At 38.2% G+C, this 21,253-nt stretch overlaps 2 protein-coding genes across 3 annotated transcripts; one reads left to right on the top strand and one right to left on the bottom strand.

The window, feature by feature from the left end:
- The first annotated feature begins 7,014 nt into the window (after positions 1-7,014).
- LOC129776831 (TBP-related factor) lies at positions 7,015-8,180 on the top strand. Of its 2 annotated transcripts, none has more exons than XM_055782712.1 (3): positions 7,015-7,248; positions 7,304-7,383; positions 7,452-8,178. In XM_055782712.1, the coding sequence occupies exons 1-3, from the start codon at positions 7,153-7,155 to the stop codon at positions 7,969-7,971; spliced, it is 696 nt and encodes a 231-aa protein (XP_055638687.1). In that variant the 5' UTR covers positions 7,015-7,152; the 3' UTR covers positions 7,972-8,178. The 2 variants fall into 2 exon arrangements, with proteins under 2 accessions (XP_055638687.1, XP_055638688.1); XM_055782713.1 differs by having other exon boundaries at positions 7,058-7,225; positions 7,452-8,180.
- A 9,045-nt stretch (positions 8,181-17,225) lies between these two features.
- On the bottom strand, positions 17,226-19,363 carry LOC129776442 (mitochondrial-processing peptidase subunit alpha). Its single transcript, XM_055782097.1, has 4 exons — positions 19,175-19,363; positions 18,601-19,107; positions 17,645-18,537; positions 17,226-17,585 (listed from the first exon to the last, which is right to left on the bottom strand). The coding sequence occupies exons 1-4, from the start codon at positions 19,228-19,230 to the stop codon at positions 17,413-17,415; spliced, it is 1,629 nt and encodes a 542-aa protein (XP_055638072.1). The 5' UTR covers positions 19,231-19,363; the 3' UTR covers positions 17,226-17,412.
- Positions 19,364-21,253: the final 1,890 nt, after the last annotated feature.

The raw sequence follows: 21,253 nt of genomic DNA, 5'->3' as shown, positions 1-21,253 counted from the left end.
AAAATTGGGCCTTTGCTCAATGCGACTTTTTGATGCCCAAAACATCAACCAAATTATGACAAACGGTCTCCTCACGGGCTAGTTCTCTCAAACTTAGATGACGATTTCCGAGCACCATTATTTATATTTTGTCGATGTTTTCGTCAGTTGAAAAAGTTGATGCTCGTGCTTCACGTGGCAAATCGTTCATCTCTTCTCAGCCGCCTTTGAATGCCTTATACCATTCATGCAATATTTTTAACGTTCCGGCACAAGAAATTTTTGTTTGCAACACAAAATTTAACGCAATATAGAATTATCCATATCAAAAATCACCGGTCAAAAAAATTTACTTGGTTTAAATGATGATGTAAATAAACTAAATGATAGATCGCCCTCAAAACTGACATTACGACCATATACGACCATATATTATTTCACTACATTCAGTACATTTCACTAATTTCACTACATTAGATCAAACTAATGGTCGCAGTGGTACAATGCTCCTACAGAAGAAAATATATATTTATATATTTGATATAATTTAGACTACAAATTTAATGAACAATTCATCCTATTGTTGATTGTTCTCTTCTTACAAATAATAAGAATTTTTTTATACAAAGATGTCTAGATCAGTGTTACATATTTATATATTTTCTTATCATCTAACCCAGGTAACCAGTAAGCACTTAGAAATGGTCTTAAATCAGCACTGTATCCACATAAAGAATAATGAATGAATGCTTATCAAGCGCTATAAACCAATATTGGGTGGATATAATCCCAAAAAGGCGAAATATAGGGCTCTTTTAATGCTTAAGTTACAGCTTTAAATAAGCATTACTAAATCTTACTTATGGCTATCTGAAAACATCACTTGTTATGGCAGGCTTAAATAAGAATCATTCGCGCTAAAACATGATTTCATAAAAGCGTCAAGATGTTTTTCTTCCGTTTTTTCTAGGAAAAAGTCATTGAAATTAATCGACAGAAAACAAAAAAAATCATATATATTTCATGGGCCCACACACACAGATTTATTGCAGATTATTGCAAGTTGTTATTGAGGTTATAACAGTATTCTTCTTTATTTAGATCTACGGCACACTGTTTGGAATGAGAAATAATTATTATATTAAAATGAGATTCGAACAGGGGTACTTCTGCCACATGTGTGTTTCTCTATTGTGCCTCTGCTATCTGGACCACTGTTGATATAGATGAATGAGTTGAAAATAGTCATATTAAAACAACCGCTCATGTACCTGCTCAAAAAGATCATGTATGAGCGGGTTTTGCTGGCCGGCTTGGAAGCATATTTTTGGTCTAAAATATCCATGTTATGTTTATTTTGAGACAAACGCGTGCATCCGGATATCAAATGCTGAAAGCATGAATGTTTTATCCTAATGCTTATAAGCATTATATGATAGCACTAAACGCATATATAGGGCTTTCATTTTCATATGTTTTATCCTAATACATATAATGCTGGTTGCATTAAATGCGCATATAGGACTTTCATTGTTGCTTATTTTCATTAATGTTTATATGCATTAATAATGTTGATATAAGGCCTATAAGCATCAAAAATATATACCGTCATTTGGCATTAGAGATGCTGAATTAGTACTACAATAGAGGTTAAAGTTAATGCTAATGGTTACCTGGGAAGTTTGTGGCGACATTCAATCTTGGCCATAATTTGGTTCCCAAACTCGATGTTTACAAAAATTTCCAATTAGAGGCGAAAATGTCCAATAATTCGCGTCACATCACTGGTCTGTCCAATTTGCTAGATGTCGAATAAAAGGTAACTTACTGTACTCTATAATGTCTTCTCAAAGTTAAATGCCTTCACAGTAACGGTGCTCATACACTGTTCGGTCGAAGTTAAATATTTGGCCCTTTTTGACAGAAAAACACGACAAGCAAATATTCATGGTTAGGTTACCTCAAATATTTCAGTCAATTTTTTTCCATAATTGAAGAGTGGTGAACAAAATAGTGTTTGTACAAATATCAAACCACACTTTATCTGTCAAAAAGTGTCAAATATTTTATCTCAGGACAAACCAAAGTGGCATATATGGCATATTGGCGATCTAACGCAAAGCTCGATGCGCCATCTGTGTTTAATTTTTAAACTATGAAAATGATGCAAACATTGACCAAATCCTTCAATTACCGTTTAACAGAGTGTTTATAAATCTTTCGGCCTCCTTTTTTTTCGGAAAAAGTTTTTTGGAATGGGGAGTAAATCACCAGGTAAGAAAAAGCAAAATTTATATCACATATCTTATAACAGAGATCAAACGAATTTTTTTCGCTTTCAAATTCGCAGATCAAGACAAGGACATTAACATCACAATTGTGTATATGTTCGATTCGATTCTTTATTTTTAAGAGGCTTTAAACTTTGCAGTTCATTCGCCTCTAATATATATTGGATTACGTAGAGGAATCGGTCCGGTCTATAAGAGAGGACATGTCGTGTTTGCAAGCATAATTTGTATCGGTTGGAGGAGTAATGGGAACAATATGCTATCCATTGAAGCCAGTCATCGAACCCCGGAAACAACCCCCTCCCCCAAAAAGAAGGAAGCACTTCAAAGCAGGAACAAATAAATCCAAACATATTATTGCATGCTTGCTACATATGGAACGGTACGTATAATGAATACATAAACATCACAGCAACTTAAGCAACAATTAAATATTTTCAGTTATCGGATGTTTGAATAATTATGCTACACAGATGTGATACAGGCTTGGGGAATATCAAAATTTTCTTGTAATTGGTGTTCCCTTCGATCAAACGTTTGTTGAAAATGTGGTTAAAAACTTAAAAAGCTTGTAGTTTGATAAAATAGTTAAAAAGTTATTATCTTGAACAAATAAACATGAAACTGTGCAAGTAGTAATTCAGTCCATTGAAACTGTGAACCATTCCGTTAATACCCCCGCCCCTTTTAAATTATACCCTTCATTTTGTTGCTGGAAATTAGTGCCCACAGAATAGATGGAAAGAAGAATCACGAAGATTTCCATAAATAAGATGTGGCTCGATGGCAAATCGATGGTTGGTTGTAATGGAGATGTTGATGTGTCGCTCTCCCTTGGAGTTGACGGAATGAATGCACTAATTTTCGTAATCTTCGTGAAATCGAAGCTCACAACATTTATTTTAAAATGTATCATCTTTCAGTACAGGTGGGGTGAGGTTCACAATACCACAAACGATATACATTATCGATAAATGCCAGAATATTAGTGGTGATAGTATCACGCAGAATACCAAATAGTTTGATACGCTAGATGACTCGCTCAACGTGTATACGGGCTTCGTTTCTGCTTTCTTCTAATGGAGATAGCCTCCCACTTCGTCTAAATGGCGGTATATAAAGTTTAATGCATTTCGCGGAACACTCTTTCTATTTTTCGCTGTTAAAAATAAATTCGCCGAAAGTTTTTTTACGAAATATGCCTTGCTTACGAAGGATATTCAACCAACAGGTGTACTCCCCCTAAAAACTTGACCGTTTGTCGACATATGTAACTAGAATAAGATGAAATACTGCAGTTTAAACAATTTAGAGAGGCTACCGGCACCTCTATGCAATCAAGTACTACTGTTACATTAGGAAAGTGCTCCCTGAACAAAACAAATCTCCTCTAATAAAGTTAGTGACGGTAATCCGATTCATGTATTAACTTCTTTTTTCGTCAAAAGAAGGTCTGAGAGAAGACATTCCGAACATCCACTTCGATCAGCTGTGATTGGTAATTAAAAAATGATGATTCCACTTTGATCCTTTGATTCTGAACATTAGCTGAACCACGGGTTTCATTCAAAGTTGAGTATAGAATTGTTGTAACGTACATCTGTGTTGATCTTAATATCTGTTTTACATATTTGTTGTAATTGTTGTCTCGTAATTGTTCGGGTCTCTCTCCTGCGAGATATCTTTTTGGATCCGTATCAATGGTTCAATCGTCTTAGATGAAACTGTATTTGCTGTAAGAAATGCACTATCATGAATGTCTTATTTGATACTTATGAAATGTGAAAAAGATACTTTTTCGAAAGTCAGTTTTCATGAAGTGATGATGGCAAATCATCCAGCCCACCGTACTTGAAGAGACTGCTATCCCAAGCGCGAGCTTCCAGCTTGTTAACACTAATTTATTAACTGGAAATGTTTTCAAACACCTTCGTCTTTTAGTATGACAACCGGCTACACAGCATACTCTCCCAAGTTTCACTTCGTGGTTACTAGACGTAAACTTCACAGAAGGAACAACATGATTTTTCAATTTCAGTCGTGTACCTGTTGAATACAAATTTGTTGCGGTGCATGTTTTAATCCAAAATCGAATTATTTACTCACATTTATTAAAATCCACATAGCAGAAATGATCGCTGCAAATTCTTTCTATTCGATTTCCCGAGAGGTGTACAAAACGGGTCCAATTTTGACGGAAGAAAATTTCACTTTCAGACATTTCAGTGTAATTTTTGCATGCAGGAACTGTTTGTTTTCTAGCTTGCTCTTGAGTATGCTTCCGAACTTGCTTCTTGGGATCAGTCAGTCGCAATACTGACAGTTTACACAACTGAAAGAGAAAAAACAGTAATGTGTTATATATGGAAATGTTCAGAATAAAATTTCTTACCATCTCATCAAATTCACGATAATTTTTAATGATTCAAACATTGTAATATATGGAAATAACTACTAACATTCACAAATTTACTATTGGTTTGACACTGCGAAACGTAAACCAGCATCACTTTCACCGCAGCTCCGTCTGTCTGTAATTTCTCGTTAGATCGCCAATATATATGTCCTTGCCATAGCCCAAGGCGTCTCTACACTGGAGCAAAACTTTAGTAAATGCAGCTACCAAATCTTTAGTAGTCGAAACATTTGTAAAAATTTTTGTAAATATTACCAAAACTTTGTAAAACTCATGTCAGATGCAATGTACATCCCTACCAATAATTCGTACATTTTACTTCATAGCATGTGTAACATTGAGTATTTTCATTTCTAACAACTGTGTGTGCGCGCAACCGCCATTTCTCTAATGGAAGCGAAGCGATTTGGAGGTAAACATTAGGTTTTTATTATGATTCATTTTACCCTAAATATTTTCCTTTTTCAGCCTAAAATTGTAGAATCCATAGCAAAAGTTTCGTGCAGCCGTAAACGTTTAGATGAACTAAACATCAGAGGCCAAAAACGGCGGATGTCGCCGTGCACAATTGATTGCTGATCCGATTATCGTTTGATTTTTCCCCATATTCTATTATCCGCAGACCGCAACCAAAAGCAGCAATGGACCGCCTCTCGATGGATTCGTTGTTCCAGGAAACGATGGATATCAGTTGGGCCAATCCTACCGTCAGCAGCGAGGAAACCAACAATAGCCGTTTCACACTGAGCAATCAAAAGCTAGAAAGACTACCAGCACCGATTCGGACAACGGATGCTACGACGAAAGTTACACAATTTCAAACACAGCGTCACGACAACATTAATTCTACAGCAGTACTTGGCGACGGAACCCAGCGAAAACCATTACCATCACTACCATCGACAGCAGCCCACTAATCCTTCCATCGAAGGATCGGAGCGATATGTGTCCTATTTGCTACACAATTTCCTCCGCAAATCACGACTTCACGGAGCTCAACAACAGAAAATCCGCGTCTGAGGATGATGGGAAGAGTCAGTTTGCGTGGTAAATTTGCTTCATGGCGCTTCGTTGCTGGATCGGTACATGCTGCCTCAGCTCGAACTTGGTGCGTCACATCAAGCAGTAACATCTTTAATTCTGGTCATATTGTCAGCGTGGAGGCAATCATTAGAAGCGCGGTTGGAGCACTCGATCGGGAATCAAGCAATCCGCCAAAGGAAGGAAGTAGACAAAGGTAAAGATCCATTGGTAAAGGCGGTCAATAGTGGCAATACGATTTGGTGCCGGTTTCGAAACCGGTCGACAGCGCTACGAACCTATGCTATTTTAGATAAAACTCGTAGTTAGATATGTGAAAGATGTTAGGAATATTATTGATAACAAGGGTTTTCTTCCGGCAGATTTGATGTTCCGCTGTCACAAGATTAAAACGACGAGCAGGCGCTGCTGACCTCCGGCTCGGTATGTTATGCTAAGTGGAGAATTTCTTATTAAATTTGAAGAACAAGTACCACCAATTTTGATCCACAATGATCAATCCGCATGTGGCTAAACTGAGAGATTTTTTCACTATGCAGCTTCCATTGGGATTTCCAGTAAAAATAGGTAAATGCTCAATTATTTTTAAAATATTTGGCACTGTGTTACGCAATTCGCAATTCGAATAAGAAACCCCCGTGACCAGCGTGAGCCCCATTAAAGAAAGCGAAGAGCGTACGAGATGCATTACCAAGGGTTACTGTTTCGAAGTCCCGTTTGAGTACGTACGAATTACGGCGTCAAATAATCTTCGAAGATGAGAACGAGTTGATGCAATTTGCGATCGAGCAAAATTTCGTAAGTGTCCGAAAAAGCACACTTTTAAGTACTGTGATACCCAACTCGCTCGCTAAAAGCCTGCACGAAAAGCTTTTCAATATTTTATAAAAATAAGAATAGAATAAAAATATTTATAAGAATAAAAATATTTGAAATAAAAATTATATTACTTATATATATTAATGAACCAATGGAGGGCCAACAAATCAGCCGTTACTGAAGCCAAAATTGAGCCAACACTGGCCTTACAAACCATAGTTTTGTTTGACATTTTGTCTACCAATTTTTTTTCGTAGGATGTACCAATGATTAGTAGGGTAGAAAATGACTAGCGAATTGGTAATATTTACCAAAAAATTGGTCATATATACTAAATTTTTCTCTCAGTGTATACATTATACATTTATACAAGCGCTTTGCCATAGCCCTGAGTTGTGCTAAAAATATTAAAAACATCATTTTCCTGCAGGTTCAATCCATCAGCTTTCAAAACTCCAGATGATTTTGACAGTTCTCTTCGACACAAGTTCTCATTATACAAGCACTTCATGAATTTATTAAAATGTTAAGTGCATTGGACATGAATTGTTCGTTCCGTTGTATCTAAATAAAAATCTGCGGATTAGGAAACTCAAATTATCCAGCATGGACAAATCAAATCAGGATTCTACTGTCAAAACGATCCTCAATGGCGCATTCCAAAAACCCGCACATTCAAGTAGTTCACCGCAAATATCAAAAGTGAGTCGAGAGCATCGGTTTTGATGTATGCAAACAAAATTTCTTCATATTGCAGATACCGCCACAATGCGGAATTACGATGCAAATGCCCATGCCAACTGGGCCCCAAGAGGCAATCAATTCACTACAAGTCAAGTTGGTAGTTTTATTTGTATTTTTACCTCAATAAATTCAAAAATATAATCCGTTTTTTTTTTTTGTAGAAATTGTGTAGCCACCGTTAGTTTGGGGTGCGATTTGAACCTTCAGACGATCAACTTTCGAACGCGGAACACCGAATACAACCCGTCTCGCTTCCACGGAGTCGTAATGAGGATACGGGATCCCCGGTGCACGGCCTTGGTGTTCCGCTCTGGCAAAATCGTCTGTACCGGAGCCAAAAATGTACATGACGCAAACTTAGCTGCACGAAAGTTCGCTCGCATCATTCAGAAGGTTGGCTATAATGTACGGTTCGTCGAGTTTAAAGTGCAAAACCTGGTAGCCACCGTGGACCTACGGTTTCCTATCCGGCTGGAGAACCTTAATCAGATACACGGACAGTTTAGTTCGTACGAACCAGAGCTGTTTCCCGGGTTGATTTATAGGATGGTTAAACCACGGGTCGTGCTGCTCATATTTGTCAATGGAAAAATCGTCTTCACCGGGGCTAAATCCGAGCAGGAAATCACAGAAAGCTTGGAGAATATCTATCCCATATTGCAGAGCTTTCGGAAGAATTAAGCTTGTATCGTATAGCATTTCACAGAATTTTATTAGGATAGTGTACTATGACAAAATAATATATAGAATTAAAGATAAGATATTGAGAATGCTAGTTGTAGGGACTATAATTATTTGTATTGAACAACATTTCTCTATTTTATATAAGTCAAAAATGAATAAAATGCTAATGTACAGTGACTCAAACACGAATTCGTACATCTTCGGGAGGAATATTCAACCATTCATCCATCAAGTGTTTTTAGGACCCTTATAGCTAGAAATTTGATGGTTTCTAATTTCCCTCATTTCTTAATGGGAGTGATGTTGGGAGATTGTGGTAGAGAATCTATAACTTTTGAGCAATGGTGGGCAGAGCCATACAATTTCACTTCAATTGACACATCGTCACTCAATAATGAGCCTATCGCCTTTCAATTTACTGCAAACTTGTGCAGACTGAAAATAGTGCAACTCTCTCTGCATGCTCAATAAAGAGAATATCACTTCACCTTCATACAGTTTCGTTCGCATCACGTCCATTGCTTCCATTCTTTACACCGAAGCGAAATTATCAAATCGTCAAAAAAAATGAAAAGTTTTAATATCGAATGAAAGTGTCTTATTTCGAATGAAAATTTCGTTGGAGCTCGAACCGTATTCACTGAAGCTAATGAAAATGACGATGTGAAAGAATGTGCAGTAGCTGGCGTTATCAGTTGTCGGCGCTGGTTCTAAAACTAACATGCCCACATAAGCCTCTTTCAATTGCATTTTTATTGAAAGACAGTGAAAGTAGTGAAACTGAAAGCAACATAAAGCCCGTTCAAATGATAATGAATAGGGCACTTTCAATCGTCAAGTGAAAGCGAAGACATTTGAGGGGCTTAGAATGAAAGGGGTGTAAGTGATTTAATCGATTTCTCTTCATCAACTCTCTCTTTTGGTCATAACTTAGCTGCAAATACATTCCCAGCTGTATTTGACAATGTGGAAGATAGGCCAGAGCCTCATCTATCGTATTCTATAGCAAACTTGAATTGGAACGTTTTTGCAGTTGAGTTTTTAACTAAATAAAAAGTTGATGAAGAGAAATCGATCAACTCACTTACACCCCTTGCATTCTGAGCACCTCATTTGATTTGTGAAGACATTTTGAAGACAATATGAAATATGTGAAGACATTTCAGTATGATAGCGTATGTGGGTTATTGAGTGATATTATTTCCATGAAATTCAAACTATTGGCCGAAAATATTGTCAAAAGAAGTAGGGCTTTTGTCTTTTGTTTGCTTTTTTATCATTGTCACTTGTTCACTTTTGTTCTTAGTAATCAACGGAAACTTTTGTCTCGGGGTTATTAACTTGCTTTTTTCAAACCTTTTCAAGCAGAAAAACCACATGCATATAGAATGAATTAAACAACAAAGCGACTTTTACTTCAAATTCATTTGCGCTCGAGTATTCCAATGATTGGGACATTGTATTTTTTTCATTATTTTGGGCCTATACTATACAATAGATTAACCTTCTTTCAAACGACCACTTCACAAATCGAAGGTTTTCCGGTTAAATACCGTTTCAATAATTAGTTTATAGATATGGTTTGAGTTACAACAAAAACTTCAAAGCTAAAATAAACAAATTGAGTTATCACAGCTCCATTTTTGTGGAAGAACTGGGTCTATATTACCTCAATCAATGATTTAACAAGCCAATTATCATTTCTAAACTCATAAAATTTAGTTCGCAGTTGCGCAATATATTCTATGTTCACATTTATTGAAATAAACTTCAAAACCTGAAAGTAAGTTTAATGAAATGCGCTGTATAACAATACCAATTTAAATAAACATTGAATTAGCTATGAAACTTTGCTTTGTAAGTTATAAATTTTAATTTCATCCGATATGAATGTGAAGACATTTGAAGGCATTTTTCCGTACCATGTGAAGACATTTTAAAAAATCACCTGGCATCCCTGGTTGGGACCTATGATAAAAATCGAATTACAGTAAGTCACCTTTAATTCGACATGTAGATAATTGGACAAACCAGGGAAGCGTCACAAATAATTAGAAAAAATATTGGTGCCTCGATGTCGATTTAAAGGTAACTTACTGCGTCGCTGATATTTTCTTTTGGGAAACATTTGAGAATCACTTAACCCTCCTATATCGCGCATCGGACTCACAGACCAAAAAATAAATAATTCTGTTTTGAGGAGGCTGAATTAAATGACTATTAAAACGGAATGAAGTCGAGGAAAAAATATTTTCTGGAGTTTTTTCATTCAATTGTGTATTTTTCTTCAAATAATTACCATTAACGCCTAAAAACTAACGAATAAAAAAAAACGCCCAAAAACCCAAAAGTGGGTTATATCTGTGATATAACCGCAAGGTAGACGTAGGACTACCGCTGGCTCTGTAATCATTTGTTTGAAAATGCATTTGAATGAATTCTCAATGAATGAATGAATAATTATTTCTGAAGATTGCTGAAAGTGTCCCTTGTTAGTATGTGAGTGGATGAGTATGAGTATAAAATTGTTATTAACATGAAATTCAACTGTTTCGAACTTGTTGGTGGTCCAGAAAAGAACCGTTGCGTATGCGTGGTTTTGCAAAAGCAACAGATGAAGTTTGATACATGATTCTATTTTGTTCTCGTGAGAATAAAGCACGAGTTTTCATGACCACTTTACGTGGAAGCAGAATAGAAGCGATTGCATCACAGGAACCGAATGCGCGAATCTTCCTTTGCTCGAGCGCATTTGTAAGCGAGTAAAAGATATCACAGCCATGCAGGCTGTATTCGCGATGACGGTTTTACCAGGTGCCTTGATTTTGCGTCCGTCTTCGGGAACACATTCCGATGACCACAAAAGCAATCATCATCAATGAGCTAGATTGTAATGATTTCAATAGCCTGTTTTCAAAGCAACTTTTAAGCTATTGAAACGATTTTTTGGACCAATAAGATACAATCATATAGCTCTTTGACATTTTATCTTTCAAATAAAGTGACTATTATACCACTCCATTCAGTTGCTAAAGAGATATTAAAGTTGAAAACCTTACTCTGTCGTTTTCAAAACTTTGAACTTACGAGGTATGGCTATTAAATAACGAGACTGGTTACGAAAAAGGGTTATATTTTAAAAATTACAGTACAACGATATGCTCCTCTTCAATATACTCCCCTTGGCTCCTTACACACCTTTCCATACGTTTTTCCATTGTTCGAAGCAGTGCTGAAACTCTTTTTTTGTGATGGCGTTCAAAAGCCGCATCGCCTTTTCATTCGCCTCTTCTACGGACTGAAATCGGGTACCTTTCAACACGGATTTGATCTTGGGGGATAGAAAAATTGTAAGGGGTTGTATCTAGGACACGACCGCATATTTTCGACATAGAACTACGAAATTATATTGTGGAATTTACCACTTCGTAATATATTATGTTCTTCGTTACAAATAAATTTGATGAACGTTCTTTTACATTTGATATGATGCCTAGGACTACCAAAATATTTGGACGGAAAAATTGTCAAACGATCACTGTATTTTACATTTCCCTCTGAAATTATTGCACATCTCATGTTTACGTAGCTCTCGAACCGCGAAAGTTCATTCACCTCTAGTATCTGAAATGACGATTTTCCCAGGCTTCTCAGTACAAAGCGAGTACAAAAGTACTCGACACCAAAAATTGCCCCCGACTTGCATGTAGAGACGTCGGTTAATCGTTCGATTAATTCAAATAATCGAATATCTGAAATTATAATTGATTAATCTTGTATCGAATAATTTGAAATCAAAATATGAATACATTGAATAATTGTCACTGTAATCGCGATTAGTTAAAGGTGGAATCTTACTCAAGGTTAATGCATTTTTAGGCTAATAATTAGGCTATATATTTTTTTATCCAACCATCTAACATCGACGTCGATAGACCACGCAACTAGAATGACAACGTGATACGTGATTATTTCAAGAAGTAAATATTCGTTCTATTAATCGAATATTGAAAGACAATTATTCGAATGAATCGAATATTGGAAAATGCCCCAACGATTAATCGATAATCGAATATGTGACAAAATTTAGACATCACTACTTGCATATTTTTGCAAAGCGGATTCCCCCAGGAAAATTAATTTTGAGGTCCGTGTTAGGGAAACATAGCTCAGTGGGAAAAAATACCCCCGACTTGCATGTTTTGACGAAGCGGATTCCCCCAGGCACATTGATTTTGAAGTCCGTGTTAGGGAAACACAGCTCGGTGGGAACAAACATACCTCCAACTTGCATGTATATTTGCAAAGCGGATTTCCACAGGTATATCGATTTAGAAGTCTGTGTTGGGGAAACCGTAAATCGGGCTAATCAAAACTTGGCAGTTACATTTTACAGTTATTCAATTGTTCATCTCATGAAAAATAATATTTTATTATTTGTGATAGACGCGCAGAAATATTTCCTATCACTTGATGCAAACATCTTTCCAATCTGTTAAGAAATGTTCGAGTTATAAGCATTCGACATACGGGTAGGGTTAGCACACAAATCGGTCGAACATATGTATGGGAAAAAGGAAGTTCTTCCAGTTTTCATGAATTTTAACCGTTCAGAGATTAGCGAATTGTAATGTATAGCATAGCAAACAATTCTTAGAGAATGTCCGATTCGATTGGTATGCAAATCATGTGAATTCGTTCACAGTGAAAATAGTTATCAACGTTAACTTTATTTCATAAAAACGTGACCTGTTTTCTGATTTGGCACCCTTCCTGAAAGACGTAGTTCTACGTCAAAAAAATATGGGAGGTTGTGTCCAAGATACGACCGCATTGTTGACGTAGAACTACTCGCTTGTTTATATCTTCGGATATTATTCTATAGTGCTGTGAAATTTTGCTTAGTAGCTTAGTAGAATAATCTCTGAAATGTTATTTCATTGTAGAATCAGTTTTTTTTTCCAAAATATATATTTTTATCAAGGCTCATATGGCGGTAGAATCAGTTGACGAAAATTGATTGATGTCATTCTTGGCCTCGCAGAACAATACACTAGCTGATCATATGTCGTAATTAATTTCATGTCAATGCATTGAAAATTTACATCGAACGCTATTCCGGTGGCCTTTTTCGCAATTGACATAGACTCGGCTACAGTCGATTATATACATGTTGCATCAGCACCATTATTCCACATCTCATAACTACATCAAAATATCGTTGGCACCGCGAGGAAACAACAACAATGACAACACATGCAAGTATCAATATCATGCTACATGTTATTTAGTATTGCTTCAGTGGAATTGCACCTCTAGGCATCGTTCGTACAACGTAAACCAAGCGCCAAACAAGCGTTCGCCATAGCACGCATACCGAGCCATATATTGGTGGCTTGAAACTACTAGGAATATAAACACTTCTGATTATTTTGCGTTATTCTCAAAAGAAACGATTCTGTTTATATTACTGGCCTCGAAAAAAGTTGCATTACTTTCTCATGCTCGAGATAAGCGCAGCTGCCACCCTTAGTGAAGGAAGTTTTTCTACTGGCAAGCGAAACCTAATCACATATAACATTCCCGAACGACATTTACTTTCTTGGTGTCTAAACAAGTGAAATAAACTCTTTTTGTTAATATCAACAACCTCGGAAACAGTAGTATTGCTTTATTATGATCAAGTTTAACGCAATCCTAGTTGAAGGCAGTTTTGGGCCTGGCACGCAAACCCAAATAACTTATAACATTCCAGTACGACATTCAAGATGCTTGGTATTCCCCAAATGATTTTTGGTGCACAACCTTAATGCCTGCTTCGCCATAACGTCAGTTTAATGCATTCATGCAATGTCAAAGGCACCAATGAAGTCCTTATGATGATGAAAAACAAACAATGTTAACTTCTTGGAAAAAGACTGAATTATGCCACACAGCTTGTACTCCGGTGTAACACCCCGTCGATGCGAATTCGCTGATGAGTTTGTCAAGAGCGACCGCCTTCACCACCAGCGGGGTTGATTTTGGTTGCTGCCTGTGTAAAGGCGTTTATATTTTCGTCCGACGCGCCGAAGTCGCCGACTTCGCTATTGTTCGATGCGGTGTCACACTCGCGAAGGCTCGGTTCAGTGCGAGCACTTTTCACTGCACCAACATCGCGTTCCTCACTAGATGACGCTTGCCTCGAAATTTGATTGCCCCTGGCAATGCGTTCGCTTTTTGCAGTGCTCGAGCCAGCCTTCCTCTTCTTCTTGCTCATCACATACTACGCGAAGCGTCCAATTTATGACGCGGAAAGAAAAACACACGATACGAATAACGCCAAAAATGAACTGAAAAAACCACACGACGATATCCAAGTTGGATTACCACTGGTGGGGTCCAATCTTAGATCGAAGCGCAGCGAAAGCAAAGCAACTGGATTGCTCAACAGTCCGATACCGAATGAAAGTTTGCCTCAGCGAGATCCACTGTTTATACTATAGGCAAGTATTCCTCTTCATTGTTCTTCTTTTCCTTTGTTCACGGAGACTTTAAATCCTACGATTTCCCCTTCGCTGCTCGTCGATAAGTTGCTCGTTATTGACAGTTCTGTTCGGGAAAGCACACAAATGGACAGAACAAATGTATGGGAAAATGAAAACGCTTAAAGTTTTCATGTATTTTAACCATTTACAAACCAGGAGATTCTAATGTATAGCATATTAAACAAATCTTGGGGAATTTCCGATTCGTTTGATATGTAAATCGCCAAAATCAGTTCGCGGTAAAAATAGTTATTAACGTTAACTTTATTTCATAAAAACGCGACCTGTTTTCGGATTTGGCACCCTTAATGAAAGACGTAGTTCTACGTCAAAAGACGCATGGGGCTAGATCTGGCGAGTACGAATGCCCTTATCGGCTAAAAATTGCTTCACCGACAGCGCGTTATGGGCAGGTGCGTTGTTGTTCGTGTTTTTCGTCACACATGATTTCCGGCGCGCTACAAACCACGTTCCAGCCAAACCAAACACTGCTGCTCGCAAGCTACTATAGTGACAAAAACGTGTTTTCGTACGTTTATAACAGACACTTCAAGCTACCGAACGCACTATTCGTTTTCAACAAACGACAACAACTTTGAACAAGATTTCAAAGAGGCTGCAGATGGATCTGGATATAAGATTTTGGGATGGAGAAGAGATAAGGATGATAAATCGTTACATGACGTCAATGTTCTTGGAACGTTCTCAAACATCAGAGAGCTTTTGAAGAAGGTCTTGGAATTATATATTTGAACTAAGTTCTTCTTGTGTCGATGGACGGTACCAACGTGGATTGGTCATATTACGCGAGCATCAACTGGCATTCAAAATGTAGAAGAAAAACTCTTGAATTTGGGTAGCTTCAGATTGCATATTTTACACATTGCATTTTTTACAAGCCTTGATATATCCTTGGTTTTGTCGTAATCGAAAATGGTCTTCTGTCGCTCGTGTGGAAACCCCAACGTTGAGATGGCTTTTCCATTGATATCGAATGTTTTTAGAAAACGTTTGTAAAAAAAAGGGTTGTACTATGCGACAAGTTTATGATGGTTTGCTTCACTTTGGAAGGATAGTATCAATAGAAATGTTGAGCTAGTTAATTCAACGAGTTCGAAATTCTCATTCTCTTTTTCTAGAAGACAAGGGAAGTTTGAAGAAAGAAGCTTTTACGTTAAATGAGTTAATTAATGAGTAAGTTAATAGTTAAAAGTAAGTGAGTAAGTTAAAATAAAATGAAAATGATTCATTCTGCACTAGTGTTTAAAGGTCCTTCAAGCTAACTTTGAACTGTTCTTGTATCATTCGTCATTCAACACAATTGAAAATCACAAACTGAAAATTTATATCCGTAAAAAAAAGAAATCCAATGCTTTCGCGTGAGTTCGAGATTTAAGACTAACTTTATTTACAATTTATTTTTTTTTGGGTCTTATTTAAATATGATTTTAAGTTTGCTTATTTTGCAGCCGTATCTGTCCGCGAAACAAACCATTCATTTATTGGAAGATATCGACAGACGTTCTTAAATTGCAATGTTCAAGCTAAAATGCTTTAGGAACTACAGCTGAAGTACTAGTGGAATTTGATTACATCTGGAATTTTTCTTAAAAATTACTGGAAATCAGGAAATATCAGGGATTTTTTTCGGGTTTTTAGTCGACACCCTGATTGAACACACTAATCTGTATATAAACCGGTTCCCGCTCGGAAAATCATTAGAGGCAAATGAACTTTTAGACTTTAAAGCCTCTATAATTCAAGAAGAAGAAGAAGAAGAAAAAGCAAATCCATTTAGTAGTGATTTAGTGACATGGAAATTGTCTCGCTCGCCTAAACACTATGCTCTTCTCTCAATCTCATTCATCTTCTGCTCAGGCAGCATAAAGCTAGGGCTCACGCATTGTTGTTTGTCTGAAGTTAATATTGATGCAAATGTGTTCAGCATTTGCTATGGCCTGTAGCCAATGATTCCGCTAGGTAGTTCTTAGATGTTTGGATATCCATCCGGAAGTTTTATTTTGCGATTGGCAGTTTAAATACTGCAGCAGGATCGCTCGATGCACTTCATTTTTGATATTAGATTATGATTTATGTGCTTCTGATTTCCTATGCTGATTACAAAACGGGATTGAGATTCGTTTAATAGTTTAGGGGAGCGTCAAAGAATAATTGATCTTTAGGCGGAATGTTTTTAAAATTAAAATTATGAATGAAAATTAACTCTTACCACTCTTTTTTATGAAGGTGGTGAAAAAATCACATAAAGATCACGTTGTTTTTGAAGACAATTTTATATTACCTATAATAAAAAGATTCAGTAACAATAGTAGAAATGCATAGACAAATGGTTAAATAAAAGTCAGAAATACGTGTTTCAAGTAAATAAATAACATGATGTGAAAATATTCGTTCAAATTTTAAAAATATTTTCATCATTGAGTGAGTAAAGAGAGCAGCAAATGAACCAACCTGAATAAACTGCAAATTGTAATGCGACTGTTGGGTGAGGATTTGTCAATGAGAGTGGTCTTTGAAGGCCCAAATTTTGGTACTCTTTTTGAATTTTAATGCGATTATGCCTTAATTTTCATGATATAAAATGTGATTAGCGTTTTAAACTATCGATATTTGCAAACAAATTCTATAATCTCGTGAATAAGCTTCTTATCTAGAATAAGCTTTTATCTAGAAATGGTGATATATTATCGGTAATTAAACGCATTTTAGTTTTTATTAATCCTAATATATCTTATTTATTTCGGAACTAAACTGACGCCGATATTTTTTTTTTGAATCAATCAAGTTGATATTTTTCACAATTAGCGTTAAAAGTTTGACTTGGATAGTACAGTGCTTTGCATTGTCTTCTAGATACGTGAATTGTTTTTTTTTATGAAGAGTACCAACCTTATCTAAAAAGCGACAACCTTCGATTACCGGGCATCCGACCTTCATTGGACAGCGCTGTTTGAATGTCCTTAACGTCGTAAATGCCCTTGATTTCACCACGAGCGGCCAGGGCTGGCGGTGACGATAGAAATTTCCTTGCCACGTTTTGGATGTCCTCCGCGGTAATTTTTTCTGCACGAACAAAAACGGAAATTAATATCAAGTACATTACCATCTGAATCGCTAATTACCTATTTCCTGAATGAAATGCTCCGGTCGCCTCCGTTCACCGGTAGCCAACACCTGCCTTCCAATGTCCTCAAAAACGACCGGACGGGCCTCCAGATTCATCAACAGCATTGACTGCAGTTGTGTTTTCGCTCTGCGCAATTCCTGATCTCCCGGTCGGGTTTGCATCGTGTACAGTTCCCTCGTGATGACCTCCACCAGATTCTTCACGTGTGTTGGTGGAGCCGTGGCGTGGATACAAAACAGACCAGAGTCTCCGTAAGCATGGTTATAAGCAGTGGCGCTGTACATCCAGTGGTAACGGTTCAGGACATTTGTGTATAGACGAGTGTACATTCCCTTCCCCGGACCACCGGCAGAGAACGAACCTCCACCGCCCATCATAATATTTAACACACAAGCCGCTATGAAATCTTTGTCTTGATGGGAGCACCCTCTTATTCCGACTACAACATGAGCTAGCTCTGGAAGTCCCACGGCAGCATACACCGGAATAATACACTCCTCGAGCTGTTGTCCACCGGTATATTGTGCAATCGATGTGTCCACTCCTTTTGGTTCCTTAGCCACAATTTTCTCGCTCTCCCAAGTCGCTGATCCTTCCACGAAGAATTTCTCCGCCAGCTGGACAAGTTTATCGTGCGGAACTCCAACACCCGCTAGCACCATCCGATCCGGTGTATGATGATTTTTCAAGTAAGTCAACAACATATTCCTGTCAATCTTATCCGTGTTTTCCGCGGGACAAAGCTTCGGAAGTCCCAAGGTGTTGTCTCGGAACGCAGCAGCATGAATCATGTCCATTACGATGGGCTCCTGCTCTGGTCGCATTTGCAACGTTTCTAACTCAAACTTGATTGCCTGGCGTGCCGCCTCGACCTCATCCAGGGCTAATCTTAAACGATAATAGGAACAGTTCAAATGAAAGATCATTAAAAGCGAAATCTCACAATCTTACTTAGGCCGGAGAACAACATCAGCCAGAATTCTTGTAACGGACTCGAGCCCACGGCTGTCCGCGCTTGCCGCGTATACAAACGTATCCCGCGAACTCTGGCAGTCGCATATTCCCCCGTGTTTCTCGAGCTCCTTGAAGATGACATCTTTTTCGCTAAACGCTTCGGTCGATTGGAATGCTAGTTTCTCCAGAAAGTGCGAAACGCCACTTGGATAGGCCAGCTCATAGCGGGGGCCCGAATCGATCACCACTCCCACCGTACAGAACTGGCCAAATCTGTTCTCCGAAGCAACCCTCAAACCGTTCGACAATCGGGTCACTGTGGTAACATTGTTTTGATCCCCCGAACGCGCATACTGCACCGGCTGTTGGTCAGCAATGGGTTCGGACAGGGGAGGTAGCGGTGTCACTATTTCCTTCGAAGGGACGTTTACCGTGGAGCCGTCCGGATTGCTGGCACGACCACCCTCGACCGGGCCGCTGACGTAAGGTCGCCAAAAGTTGTAACTGCAACGCAATGAGTTGTTTTTCAAGGTTAAACTACAATGATATAGATGCACTATGGGTTACATACCATTTGTTCAGAAATAACCGATTGGTTACAACTTTAGTGTTAAATGGCAGGGCCATAGTTTGTCTCGCTGATTTCTTTAATGCTCGCTTTCGGAAATTATGATCTTGCGAGATTACAGCAGAAAAACTGCAAGCGATCCGAATTACAAATAAAATTACAGAAATTCAATTGACAACAGGAGAACTATGACCCCTTCAGAAACGATGCTTTAGGAACACTGATTGAAAATCAGTGATAGAAAAATTAAAAGTAAAAAAGTGTGTTTTTTCTAGTATTAGGGTTGTTCAAGTACGCATTCGCCTGTGTTTTACATTAAGGCCGAGGACATAGTAAACGCGATGCGGTGCGATGCGATGCGGAGCGATTTATGACATGACATACGTGTTATGACATACTGATCGCTTTAAATCACGTGTTTTTTGATGGTTCATTCCACTCCATTCTATTTGTAAACAACCCAGCACAAGGATGCCAGATATGCTATCGTGACCAGGGCCTGACAATTTCACTTCAATTAGCACATCGTCACTCAATAATGTGTCTATCGCTTCTCAGAACAGAACCAGAACCATGCAGGCTAAAAATATGTCTATTCTCTTTTCACGCACAATAAGAAAAATATCTCGTCTCTTTCGTACATATTCCTTTCATTTCACGTTGATTCCTTTCATTCTGCAAACAAAAGCGACGTTAGAAATCGTCACTTGGAAATTATTTTGAAGCATCCATGTATTCTGGCAGTTTGTATAGAAATGAATGTTTCCTTGTTGCATTCGAAACTTATTCACTGAAACTAATGAAAACGGTGCAGGAGTAATTATTTACCGGTGCTAGTTGTCAGCGTGAAATTAGTGATGAAACGGATAGTGGTTTGGTCGGATACTGGATACCGGTCAGCTTCGAGTCCGGATAGCCGAGTATTCGACAGCCCGATGTTTGTGTTTGTGCTTGTTTGTGTGCGTGCACGTGTATTTGTGTGGGTGTTTGTGTATGTTCGCGCGTTTTTTGGGTGTTTGTGTGCGTGGGTGCGCGTGCGTTTGCGCGTGTTTTTTTTGCTTGCATGCAGTGTGCGCTTTTTTATGCGCGGGCATGTGTAGGCGTGTTTGCGCGCATTTGTGCGTGTTTGTGTGCGCGTGTGTACGTGCGTTTGCGCGTGTTTTTTTTCTTGCTTGCGTGCAGGTGTGCGCGTTTTTTGTGCGTGGGCATGTGTGGGTGTGTGTGCATACGTGTGCACGTATTTGTGTGCGTGTGTGCACGTGCGTGCTTGTTTCTTTCCGTACGTGCGTCTGTGCGTGTGCACGTTTGTGCGCGTGTATGTGCTTGTGTGTGCGCGTTTGTGCGCACCTGTGCGTCCATTTGTATGTTTGTGTGCGCTCGCGTTTTTTGTGCACATGTTTGTGCATGTTTGCGCGTGTGTGTGCGTGTTTGTGCACGCATTTGGTATGTGCGTGCGCGTGCTTCCGGCGTTGTGTATGCGTTTGTGCGTGCGCTCGCAATTCTGCGTGGGCACGCTGAAAGCGCAGACCTAGTCGAAAATCGCGTAATTTCGAGCAAATCGTGTAAAAAAATCGCGTAATTTCAAGCAAATCGCATAAAAAAATAGCGTACTTTTGAGCGAATAGCGTAAAAAATATCAAGCAAAAAACGCATAAAAATGAATCCATTGTAAATAACATGCTTCTTCGTAACATGGAATACATGTTTGATATAGGAAATATAATAAAATAAAGACAGCTCAAATCGGACTATTCCTTTCACCCTTAGAGAGGGTAGAAATCATAGAAATATTCCTTGCCCCCTAAAACTCGAGAAAGGAATAGTCCGATCTGAGCCGTCTTTCATTTTATTATATTTTCTGTAACAAACATGTATTCCAAATAACAGAGAAACATGTTATTTACAAGTGATTGAAGAATTTTGAACACGGTCCGCGACGATTCATTTTGGTAAAATAAAACTTACGTTTGAAAGCAGCAAGCATCCTCTAACATGCGAAATGAAAATGAATATAACCCGTTCAAGCAGTTTTAATCGTCAGTGAAAGCTTTTGCTTTTATACTTGTAAGAGAACGAAAAAGG

Source organism: Toxorhynchites rutilus, chromosome 3, assembly GCF_029784135.1.
Source record: "Toxorhynchites rutilus septentrionalis strain SRP chromosome 3, ASM2978413v1, whole genome shotgun sequence".
Lineage (NCBI taxonomy): Eukaryota > Metazoa > Arthropoda > Insecta > Diptera > Culicidae > Toxorhynchites > Toxorhynchites rutilus.
Note: the sequence above shows the minus strand (reverse complement) of the source record. Positions and strands in the feature narration are given on the sequence as shown.